Raw genomic sequence first — 12,500 nt, 5'->3', positions numbered from 1 at the left:
GAGAGGTCAAAGACAGCTTGGCTACGGTTACCTGCCACACTAAAAAAAATCCTTTAGCGTTAGCTTAGCGGCAGTGCTAAATGAGCCAGTTATGACTGATAATCTCTCCATGTGACAGTTTTCACCACTGTCTTGTGCAGACATGATAGATGTCTTTGGGGACAGATGTTTTGGGAAAAGGTCATAAGGTACCTTGAGGTCTGGACGCTCTTTGACCTTCTTAGCCTTCTTCTCAGGCGGCCCTTTGAATTTGTCTTTCTCTTGGTTGCGTTTGAGTCTTCGTAGCTGCTCCTGAATTCTCCTTCTCTCTTTTCTCATTTCTTCTCTGTGCTGCTCATCAAACAGAGCAAACTTACGACTACACAGAGAGACAGAGAGAGGGGGGGGGGGGCAGACAGCGAGAACGAGGGATAAAGATTGAAACAGTCACAAAAATGTCTAGCAATCATAGGTAAAATTCAATGTGAATTTGAAATGAAATCAGTCAGATTAATACAAACATCAATCTAAGTCCATCAGGTAGAACTGCGGTTATATCTGAGATGTAATGATGACACATTTATTATGCTTGCCTGATCTCACTGAGCTTAATGGAATATCTGCAAACTGACTCTCACACACACACACACACACACACACAGACAGACAGACAGACACACACACACACACACACACACAGGGTGGCACTCACATGAATTCGTCGTCTTTCGTGGTGCGGATGCGTGTGTAGGCATCGATAACGGCAGGTTTACGGACCGTCTCACAGCGCACATACTCTTTCCCATCCTCGTCACGGAACGTTCTGTAGATCTTCAGCCGCCGCCCCGTTGCCGAGGAGTTCAGGCTGGTAACCGAGGAAGTGTCGTCATCTTTATGAGAACTGGTGGATAACGCACTCGCTGTGGGAGAGCCACATTTATAACAAGATCATTACCCCTAACTTATATTATTTTTTCCCCTCAAATCATCGTTATCCTATCCTGACGATATTGGTTTAAAGGCCATAATTCAGCTCTTAAAAGAATCAAACTGATTTGAACTGATAGAGAGAGAAAACACAGTTTTGTACATATCCATACATCCTCACATTCCACACAAAGAGACAGTGTTTCACGCTAAGGAGAACTACAGAGACAACTCTCTGTCTCTCTCTCTCATACACATACACTCTCACACACACACACACACACACACACTTACAGAATCCCTTGCGTTTCTCCTTGCGGTTCTTGTCCTTGTCTCCCTCCTCTCCCATGAGCATGCGCTGCAGCTCCTTCCTCTCCTGCTCCTCTCTCTCTCGGCTCAGCTGGGAACTGGTCTTCTTATTCTGCAGCATGTTCTCTATGTTCTTCCCCATCTCCTCAAAGTCACTGTCCTCTGCCGAACTGCTGTCTGTGTCTGTGGACAACACCTCCGTCGACTCCAGCACCCTAACACAGAGAGAGAGAGAGAGAGAGAGAGAGAGAGAGGGAGAAAGACAGACAAAGTGAAACAGAGAGAGAGAGAAAGACAGGCAGGCAGAGACAGAGAGAAAGAAGACAGACAGAGAGACATTCAGACAGAAACAGACAGGGAGAAACAGACAGAATTGGGGAAGAGGGGGGAAAATGCAATTCAACTGTAGAGTAATACTCTGAGACAGAACATATAGAGCATTCTGAGGACATATGACAATAGCCCTGTTTGAAAAGAACATACAAAGCATTCTGAGGACATATGATAATAGCCGTGTTTGAAAAGAACATATAAAGCATTCTGAGGACATATGACAATAGCCCTGTTTGAAAAGGTCAGTGGCACTGAGTTCTCACTTGTTCTGGAGGTCGAAGATCCGCTGGCACTCCTCTTTATAGCGTTCCTGATGCTCCGCCACGGAGAAACGAGAACCACGAGCGAATTTACTCATAGGCCCCTCCCCTGAGCGCGCCTGCTCCGTGGACATGGTCCTCACCACGTCAATCACCTCCCACCGAGACAGCTTCTTAATCTAAACACACACACACGGACATGGACAGAGATACGCACACATGCACAGTGTCAGAGTGTTCAGTGATCAGCACACATGACAAAGTAACTTCAACTCATTCGATAAGATTTAAATTTGATTATAATAAGATAGTAACTGCTTATACTAACCTCTTCTTCAGGGACCCCAAACTTACGGAGCAGCTGTTTGGCATTTTTCAGTGACAGGCGTCTGAGGTCAGCGTCTGTACCAGTCACTGTTTTCTTTGCTGGTTGAGGCTCACGGTCATCCTGAGAGAGAGAGAGAGAGAGAGAGAGAGAGAGAGAGAGAGAGAGAGAGAAATATTGCATAAATGAGATGATGGGAAAAACATTTGAATGCATAACAAAGAAAGAAAGAAAGAAAGAAAGAAAGGAAAAAGAGGGAAAAAGGAGAGGGAGAGCAATACCTTCTGCTGAGTGGGTTTGTTGGGGACTTTGACATAGGAGAAACCCTCTCCACAGCCCGTGGGGTCAGCCACGCCCGTGACCTCCAGTAAACATTTGCCCTTCATGGCCGCTATGAAAGCGCGGGTGGTGTTCCAGGGAGCTGTCCGCACCTGACCCCAAAAAAGCAAAACATCCTGACTACCACACAACTCCCACTGAACACATCCGTTTATCTAAATCTACCTACAACTCAGCGATTTCTTTATTTATCTAAATCTCATGTTCCCTCTCTGATGTGAACTTCTCACCTCATCATCAATCTTCATCTGAAAATCTTCCTCATTCTCCTCCTCTGGAGCAAAGAAGGATTTCTCTCCATACCCAGCATCCTGCAAGAGACACAGGGGCACTATACTGTGGTACCATATGTCAAGTGTGTGTGTGTGTGTGTGTGTGTGTGTGTGTGTGTGTGTGTGTGTGTGTGTGTGTGTGTGCGTGCGCATTTGTTGCTTTTATCAAACTTGGTTTTTGGGCTCCATGTTCACTGCATGAATGTTGCACTGGTGTAGTTTGTATGTATGTGTGTACATGTGGGGTGTGTGTGTGTGTGTACATGTGGGGTGTGTGTGTGTGTGTGTGTGTGTGTGTGAGTGTGTCTGTATGTGGTGTATGTGTGTGTGTGTGTGTATGTGTCTGTATGTGGTGTGTGTGTGTGTGTGTGTGAGTGTCTGTATGTGGTGTATGTGTGTGTGTGTGTGTACCTTGAGTCTTTGCTCGGCCACCAGCATGCTGTAGTAAGCACAGCACTGTTCAGGAGACACCATGGCTCTGATCTCCTCCTCTGTGGGCAATCTGAAGTCAGGTTTCAACACCCACCAGTTAGAGTCCATACCTGAGACACACAGAGAGGAAGAGACACAGAGAGAGAGAGAAAGAGAGAGAGAGAGAATAGGGGAAGCAGAGAAAGAGACAGATGAGAGAGAGGGAGAGTGAGAGAGCAAGAGAATAGGAAGAGGACAGAAGAGTAATGGGAGAAGAGAGTAGAAAGAGGATAAAGAAATGAGGGGAGAAAAGATATGAGGGTAAGAAAAGAGACATCGTTAGAAAATCATTTTTGTCATATTTGTCCTTTGCCTCCCTCTTCCTTCTCTTGACCTCCCTCTCTTTAGAATGACTGATTTATAGAACAAATAGTGACCTCTATGGTGACCTTATCAGTGCTGTAGAATCGCTATGGTAACTCAGCTCCTTCCTTTCCTGTCTTACCTTCCCACCAGTACCAGAAATACTGTCTGTCTCTCACATCACACCTGTCTGTCAAAGTCACAGAGACACAGTATGACTTCTACTGCCAGACACACACACGTGCGCACGCATGCATGCACACACACACACACACACACACACATCCCTACACCTCTCTTCTCTACTTCCTGGAGAAACTAAGGGCAATTTCACAGTGATGTTAGGAGAGTACTACAAATATCAAATACAATTCATATATCACATACAGTCTCACCCATACGTGATACATGTGTGTGTGTACCAACATCAGCCTATACAGAGCCTGAGCTTTACCAGTAGCTCTGTGTGTGTGTACCTGTTCGTTTGAAGTCTGCACACAGTTTGAGGCGTTTGCGAATGCTGCTTTCAGAGTGGGAGGGGAATGCTTTCTTTATGTCCTCCATACGAATACGACGGGGTCGGTCTTTACTCTTCCAGAACAATCTATAGATAAACACCTGCACGCACACACACACACGCACGCACAGAAACACACACAAGACAACAGAGCTGAGCGGACACAGACAATTCAGCATAAACAGGCTTCTCATTATATTTTTACATACCAGTAAACTGTATCATGCCATGTTTACTAGTAAATAACTTTAGTTCTGTTTGTCATAATTGCAATTCAGTAACAATACATAGTGACAATATGTACAGCCAAATGCAAGTACACTCATTGAGGAAACTGTACTGATTTACGTTAATGAGATATTTCAAATCTCAGCCACGAGACTCAAGAGTGAAAGTGTGTGTGTGTGTGTGTGTGTGTGTGTGTGTGTGTGTGCGCGCGTGATACCTGTAAGAAGTCTCGGATGTGCGTGTTGGCGCGTTTCGAGTTTGGGCCGGGCACTTCGAAGAGCGGACACTCCTGTCCCACAACAAAGATGTCCACCAGCTCTCGGATGAAGTAACCCTGTCGCGTCCGGATGATCAGGAAATCTGTCTCTGGCATCTTGTGCAGGTAGATGGGCGCACGGAACAGGTTGTTCTCAAATGCCTAAAACAGACACAGATAAACCTTCATCAGACAGATATGACTGTTAAGAGAGTACATGTCTGTGCTGAGGGGAGAGAGAGAGAGAGAGAGAGAGAGACTGAGACTGACCTGCAGTAACTGTCCTGGGTGCAGTGAACCTAAGAAAGGGGATGTGTGACAGTACACTGTTTCTCCATACTTGCAGTCTGGGGCTCCAGGATCTTTCCCAGGTTTCTATGCAAACAGACAAAACGCCTAATCATTTAAACAGCCAAACTTAAGGGTACAACAAACCGCATTTTCACTCTCCTCCTACTGTCAGACAGACAAAAAAAAAAGTGAAAATCACTTTGAAAGACCTCACAGGACATTGTAGATCCAGCCGTATAACGGATCTTTCACTCGGACGGCTGTTACTCACCCTCTTGTAGTAGTTTTTGATTTTGGTTGCCATGCCGACTTGCATGATGAGCGGGGGGTACTCTTCGCTGTACTCGGCGAGGATGAGGTCGCCGTCTTTTCCCGTCAGGTCCTGTGCCGTCCTCATGAAAAACATGTCTCCTCCGCCTGAGGCCTGGCGCTCCTGCTCCCGCATCTGTGTGTGTGTGTGTGAGAGAGAGAGAGAGTGAGTTAACCACGTAATTGCAAGGATGACCACAGACACTCATGCATCAAATACATTGCACCACCGGTCTGCTTCTCTGTGGAGTGTTCATTAAAGACAGTTACAAACTATATAAAACACTGACATGCTCACTCATGTCTTAGCTGAGAGTTACACACACTCACACACACACATGTGCGGTCATACTGACCTTGGCCTTCTTCTTGATGTGTTTGAGTAAGGGTTGTACAGGGTGAGGTCCAGGCTGTGACAGGGCGCCGAAGGAGTACTTCTTCAGAGGAGGCCGATGGAACTGACGCAGCTTCATGGGCCCCATGTGAGTGGGGAAGAACGGCTGTCTCAGCTCCACTGCAGGGATGGAGTGCTAGAGACAGAGAGAGAGAGAGAGAGAGGGGGAGAGAGTCCGAGAGGACAAGAGAGAGAAACCGAGGTTAGGTACTAAGAAAATGAGAAACGGAGAAAACGAGAGCTAAGAAAAGCGGAAGTTGAGAGTTCAGGCCTTGTGTGACTCACCTGGATGATGTTGCCTCCGAACGTGCCCCTCAGGCCCTGCTGTTTGGGGTAATAAAACTCATCGTTGGACAGATTCCACGGGTCCTTCACCTCCGGCTGAGACATGTTCTATCAAACAAGAAGACAGAGAGAGTTATCACCTTACTAAAACCCCATGTTTCAGGTAACAACAGACACTTCCAAACTGTCCGCTTCAAAGTCTCTCTTTCAGCCGCTTTTCCACTGTCACAATTTAGTGATGCACAGCAGAGTGAAGCTGCTGGACACATGGCTCTATGTGATAATATTTATTCTGGAAATATCATTTGTGCTTCAAGGCACCAGAGGTATATATAAAAAGATAGGAAAAAAACTCACAACGTCAAAATGTCATGTCTAATACTGCAAAACAGTGTATTATAACAGGATACCACACTAATAAGGAAAAGCATGTTGTCTTCCCTGTTGTCCTCTGTCATGCCCTGTCTCACCTGCTGTGGTTCCTCTTTGATAACTCCAGTCTGTCTCTCCCTGTCTCACCTGCTGTGGTTCCTCTCTGATAACTCCAGTCTGTCTCTCCCTGTCTCACCTGCTGTGGTTCCTCTTTGATAACTCCAGTCTGTCTCTCCCTGTCTCACCTGCTGTGGTTCCTCTTTGATAACTCCAGTCTGTCTCTCCCTGTCTCACCTGCTGAGGTTCCTCTTTGATAACTCCAGTCTGTCTCTCCCTGTCTCACCTGCTGAGGTTCCTCTTTGATAACTCCAGTCTGTCTCTCCCTGTCTCACCTGCTGTGGTTCCTCTTTGATAACTCCAGTCTGTCTCTCCCTGTCTCACCTGCTGTGGTTCCTCTTTGATAACTCCAGTCTGTCTCTCCCTGTCTCACCTGCTGTGGTTCCTCTTTGATAACTCCAGTCTGTCTCTCCCTGTCTCACCTGCTGAGGTTCCTCTTTGATAACTCCAGTCTGTCTCTCCCTGTCTCACCTGCTGTGGTTCCTCTTTGATAACTCCAGTCTGTCTCTCCCTGTCTCACCTGCTGTGGTTCTTCTTTGATAACTCCAGTCTGTCTCTCCCTGTCTCACCTGCTGTGGTTCTTCTTTGATAACTCCAGTCTTGCCCAGTAGGATTCGACTCTTCTTCAGAGCGCTCTCTTTCTTGTTTTCCTTTGATGGAGAGTGAGACGCCTGCTCCTCCTTCTCATCTGGGATCTCTGTGCCACAGACAAGCCAGAAATTGCACAAGAACATCAAAAATGGGTGCCAAAAGTCTATTCCCTGTTTCTCATAAGCACCAAACAGACAGTTTGTAGCCGAAACTCTGTCGTGCTGTCGTTAGACTTTGAAAACTAAAGGATATAGAAAACAGCCAGAATCATGTTGTCATCATTGTCTTAAAAGACATGTCTTTTTTGTTAAGTAAATTTCAGTGAAATAACTTGATGTTGTACCTAAGATGATGTTTTCGTCATTGGGGTCGAGCGTGAGGACAGGAGGGGAGAGGAGATGATCCATATTCTGGTCATCCCAGATTATATTGTCCTCCCAGCGCCCATACACCAGCTCCTCATTATCAATAGGGAAGATAGAGAACCAGGGCACATCATCCTCATGACTCACTGTGGACAAACAGAGACAGAAAGAGACAGAGAGACACAGACAGAGAGACACAGACAGACAAAGGCACAGGGAGAGAGACAGACAGACAGAGAGAGAGAGAAAGAGAGAGAGAGAGGCAGAGAGAGAGAGACACACAGACAGACAAAGGCACAGAGAGAGAGACAGGCAGAGACATCAAGAGAAAAACAGACACAGAGAGAGAGAGACAGAAGGAGAGACAGAGAGAGAGCCAGAAATATACAGAGAGGGAGAGAGAAACAGGAAGAGACAGAGAGAAATGTAAATAAATGTTTAGATTAGGCCTAAACTGGTACCAAGTTATTGTAGGAAAATTACACTACTCACATTATAGCAATATGCTTGCATTTTTTTGTGTCAAAGCACAAACTGAATGGATTTGAATGTTGGTCACTGTCAAGATTTGGCTAATTAAATAAGATACAGGATGTACAGAGGCACACACACACACACACACACACACACACACACATTCAAACACACATTCAAACACACATTCAAACACACATTCAAACACAGTACCTTGATGATCATGGCTGTGCTTATCTCTCTTCCCCGATCCAGATATTGAGGGAGTTTTGGGCATTGGAGGAGGAGTGGAAGGCACCAGAGAATTACTCCTGCTCAGACCTAATCACACACACACACACACACACACATAAAAGGAGAGGTCCAATACATTTCAGACATAGCTAGTAACTGAATGAATAAGTTTTAACAAACATACTCTACTACAGTCCAACAACCCATTAAACAAACGCATGGTTTTTCAGTGTCTGTGTGTGTGTAAACATATGTTCTTCTCTACTGTCTTCTCACCCTGTTGGGCATTGTACGCATTGGCATTACGGGTCATGCTGGAGGGCAGCCACCCTGCCAGACTGGCCCTCTGGGTCTTAGTGCCCTTATGTTTCACGTCCTCCCCATTCCATATGATGTCGTCTTCCCACTGGAGCTGGGTCACCATCAGAAAGACTTCATCTTCCATTTCAGACTTCTCCTGCTCCTGTCAGCGCACACATTAAAGTGGAGGGAGGAGGAGGAAAGAGCTCAGAAACAGTTTGCTCTTGTTTTGCCGCCACTAACACACACAGAGACAAAGACCACTAACACACAGAGACACAAAGACCACTAACACACACAGAGACAAAGACCACCACACACTGACACAAAGACCACCACACACTGACACAAAGACCACTAACACACAGAGACACAAAGACCACTAACACACAGAGACACAAAGACCACTAACACACACAGAGACAAAGACCACCACACACTGACACAAAGACCACCACACACTGACACAAAGACCACTAACACACAGAGACACAAAGACCACTAACACACAGAGACACAAAGACCACCACACACTGACACAAAGACCACCACACACTGACACAAAGACCTCTAACACACAGAGACACAAAGACCACAAACACACACAGAGACAAAGACCACCACACACAGACACAAAGACCACCACACACAGACACAAAGACCACCACACACAGACACAAAGACCAACACACAGAGACACAAAGACCAACACACACAGACACAAAGACCACTAACACACTGACTCAAAGAGCACCACACACAGACAGAAAGACCAACACACACAGACACAAAGACCAACACACACAGAGACAAAGACCAATACACATAGACACAAAGACCACAACACACAGACAGAAAGACCAACACACACAGACACAAAGACCAACATACAAATAGACAAAGACCAACACAGACACAAAGACCAACACACACAGACACAAAGACCACAACACACAGAGACAAAGACCACAACACACAGAGACACAAAGACCACAACACACAGAGACACAAAGACCAACACACACGGGCGCAAAGACCACCACACACAGACACAAAGACCACCACACACAGACACAAAGACCACCACACACAGACACAAAGACCACCACACACAGACACAAAGACCAACACACAGAGACACAAAGACCAACACACACAGACACAAAGACCACTAACACACTGACTCAAAGAGCACCACACACAGACAGAAAGACCAACACACACAGGCACAAAGACCAACACACACAGAGACAAAGACCAATACACATAGACACAAAGACCACAACACACAGACAGAAAGACCAACACACAGAGACACAAAGACCAACATACAAATAGACAAAGACCAACACAGACACAAAGACCAACACACACAGACACAAAGACCACAACACACAGAGACAAAGACCACAACACACAGAGACACAAAGACCACAACACACAGAGACACAAAGACCAACACACACGGGCGCAAAGACCAACACACACAGACACAAAGACCAACACACACAGACGCAAAGACCAACACACATAGACAGAAAGACCAGCATACACAGACACAAAGACCAACACACACTGACACAAAGACCAACACACACAGACACAAAGACCAACACACACAGACATAAAGACCAACACACAGAGACACAAAGACCAACACACAGAGACACAAAGACCAACACACACAGACACAAAGACCACTAACACACTGACTCAAAGAGCACCACACACAGACAGAAAGACCACCACACACAGACACAGACTAATACACACAGACAGAAAGCCCAACACACCTCTTATCCATTTATCAAGTCCCTGCATGCTTTGCAGTTCAACACACACACACACACACACACACTCAGACTAACCTCAGTGCTATCTTCCTTTGGGGGTGTATTTTTGGTCTCTGTGTCATCTTGCTGTTCCTCTTTGAGTTTGAGGCCGTAATGAAAGCTGCTGCCGTCTTCAGGCACTGCCAGCATGTCATACCAGAGCTGGGCCGGACCGTAGCGCCACTCTGCCACTCTAGGCCTGGCCTCCATCACCTTATCCCCCTCTCCCACCGACTGGGAGAACTTAGCCTCCACCGGAGCCATCATGGTAATCTGTGTGTGTGTGTGTGTGTGTGTGTGTGAGAGAGAGAGAATGAGAGAGAGAGAGAGAGAGAGAGAGAAAGAGAGAGAGAGAAAGTTTAAAAAGAGGAAGAATTCAGTACCATTCAGTCAGGTGAAGGACCTCTACCTTCACCTGAATGAATTTCACAGGATTCAGCTGAAGCAGTTAGCTAGCATTCTGCAATACAAACTGTCACAGTCAGCAAAACAAACCAGTTTCACAGGAGAAAAGTTCTTATCAAACCTGTTCTTATTACCTGATTCTCATGAGTACATATAAATGTCTATAAACACGCACATCTTTACACATAACAGCAGAGGCCAGTGTGTGTTCATGAACGTACACGTGTGTAAGTAACGTGTATTCTCGGACCAAAGAGATATGAATATCTGGAAAACTAAGGAAACAAGGGCACTTTGCTTATTCTAGAAAGGTGAAAAAATGTTGACAGAATAGTTCTCTTTGATTTCTCCAGTTTGTGGCTCAAACTGTGTAAATGGAGATTTCTCACTTTATGCTCCATAGGAGTAACTCCGCATGTGTGAGTAATGTGTGTGTGCACGTGTGTGTGTGTGTGTGTGTGTGTGTGTGTGCGCGCTGACCAACCTCATCGTCAGACAGGCACTGTTCAGGTGGAGGGGGCGGGGCATAATCACACTCCCATCCAGACTTCTTGTCCGTCCCGCCCTCCTGCATCCGTGATTCGCCGTCGGCAGTGGCCATGTCAGTCGATGGCTCTCTCTGCTTCCTCTTCCTCTTCCTCCTTGCGCTACGCCACACAGAGGGCATGTTCTTCCCCGGGCCAAACAGGCGCAAGAAACGCAACACCTGAGACACAGAGAAAGCAGGAGATAGAGGATCAGCATATGACCTTTCATGGTCTGTGTGTGGGAATCAGGGGTACTTTTCATTGGTTACAGATAACGCTCTGCTCAATGGTGTGTGTGTGTGTGTGTGAATGAGCGTGTAAATGAGCGTATGTGTGTGTGTGAGCATGTGTGTGTATGTATGTATGTATGTATGTATGAGTGTGTAAGTGTGTGTGTGAGCATGTGTGCATATATGAGTGTGTGTGTATAGGCATATATGTATGCATACAGGAGTGTGTGAGTGTGTGTGTGTGTGTATGAGCATGTGTGTATGTATGTATCAGCGTGTGCGTGTATAAGCGTGTGTATGTATGTATGTGTGTGTATGTGTGTGTGTGTGTGTGTGTGTATGAATGTATGCATGAGTGTACAATTGGCCATCCATTTCCACGGAGGACTGGTTCCAGGACTTCCCGCGGATACCAAAATCCGTGGATGCTCAAGCCCCTTATATAAAATAGTGTAGTATTTGCATAACTGACGCGCATCCCCCCATATACTTTAAATCATCTCTAAATTACTTATAATACCTATTACAATGCAAATGCTACGTAAATAGTTGTTATACTGGATTATTTTGGGAATTATGATTTGAAAAAAAAAAAAGTCTGTACATGTTCAGTGCAGACGCAACCATCATAGACCTAACTACATATTACATGTCAGCAACAACATAACATTTTCCTTCTTACAACATGTACAGAATGCTTTCACTTAATGGCCCAAAAGAGATATATATAGAATAAAACACAGATTGTTTAAAATACAAGTACATATAGTACATATAGATATAATTATAAATAGAGAAAACATAACTGTTTGAAAACACAAGCAGTGAATGAAGGAGACGTGAGGTGAACAATGCTAAAAGAACGGGTGCTGGAGAGAGATTGAGGATCTGTGACACTGGGGGAGGCTACAGCAGATTATGCCCACACATCACTTCATTCCCCTGGATTCAGTGTAGTGCACGGCACATGGCAAATTCAAGTTTTGCTTTTTGGAACTTTCTGGATTTTTTTTCCCCCCGATATTTTCGATCTGCGGTTGGTTAAATCCGCTGATGCGGAACCCGCAGATGAGGGGGGCCGACTGTACGTGTGTGTATGAGGTTTATTTATGTATGAGTGTGTGTGTATGTGGATATGAGTGCGCATGTACCTTTCCTGGTCTGAACTCGGGGAACAGTTCTGTGACCCCGGGCAGGGCTTTGGCAGCGTCTTTCTGCATGATGCCAGCCAGCGGCAGGGTGAGACTGCCCATGG

The 12,500-nt window shown here is 45.8% G+C and overlaps 1 protein-coding gene across 1 annotated transcript in view; it reads right to left on the bottom strand.

Moving 5' to 3' along the window:
* Positions 1–12,500, bottom strand: part of taf1 (TAF1 RNA polymerase II, TATA box binding protein (TBP)-associated factor) — a 23,166-nt gene that overhangs the window by 7,804 nt on the left and 2,862 nt on the right. The window contains exons 6-25 of the mRNA XM_030781886.1: positions 12,397–12,500; positions 10,973–11,194; positions 10,120–10,356; positions 8,217–8,414; positions 7,222–7,378; positions 6,857–6,984; positions 5,799–5,906; positions 5,476–5,649; positions 5,082–5,255; positions 4,790–4,894; positions 4,481–4,681; positions 3,995–4,136; positions 3,156–3,286; positions 2,703–2,783; positions 2,415–2,564; positions 2,137–2,256; positions 1,812–1,987; positions 1,252–1,430; positions 692–905; positions 193–358 (exon numbers count right to left, since the gene is read on the bottom strand). The exon at positions 12,397–12,500 is cut by the window's right edge and continues 138 nt beyond it. Coding sequence (XP_030637746.1) covers positions 193–358; positions 692–905; positions 1,252–1,430; positions 1,812–1,987; positions 2,137–2,256; positions 2,415–2,564; positions 2,703–2,783; positions 3,156–3,286; positions 3,995–4,136; positions 4,481–4,681; positions 4,790–4,894; positions 5,082–5,255; positions 5,476–5,649; positions 5,799–5,906; positions 6,857–6,984; positions 7,222–7,378; positions 8,217–8,414; positions 10,120–10,356; positions 10,973–11,194; positions 12,397–12,500 — 3,167 coding nt within the window. The remainder of the gene's footprint in view (positions 1–192; positions 359–691; positions 906–1,251; positions 1,431–1,811; positions 1,988–2,136; positions 2,257–2,414; positions 2,565–2,702; positions 2,784–3,155; positions 3,287–3,994; positions 4,137–4,480; positions 4,682–4,789; positions 4,895–5,081; positions 5,256–5,475; positions 5,650–5,798; positions 5,907–6,856; positions 6,985–7,221; positions 7,379–8,216; positions 8,415–10,119; positions 10,357–10,972; positions 11,195–12,396) is intronic.

Source organism: Chanos chanos, chromosome 8 (assembly GCF_902362185.1).
Source record: "Chanos chanos chromosome 8, fChaCha1.1, whole genome shotgun sequence".
NCBI classification, from domain to species: domain Eukaryota; kingdom Metazoa; phylum Chordata; class Actinopteri; order Gonorynchiformes; family Chanidae; genus Chanos; species Chanos chanos.
This window is presented reverse-complemented; position numbering and strand designations above follow the sequence as displayed.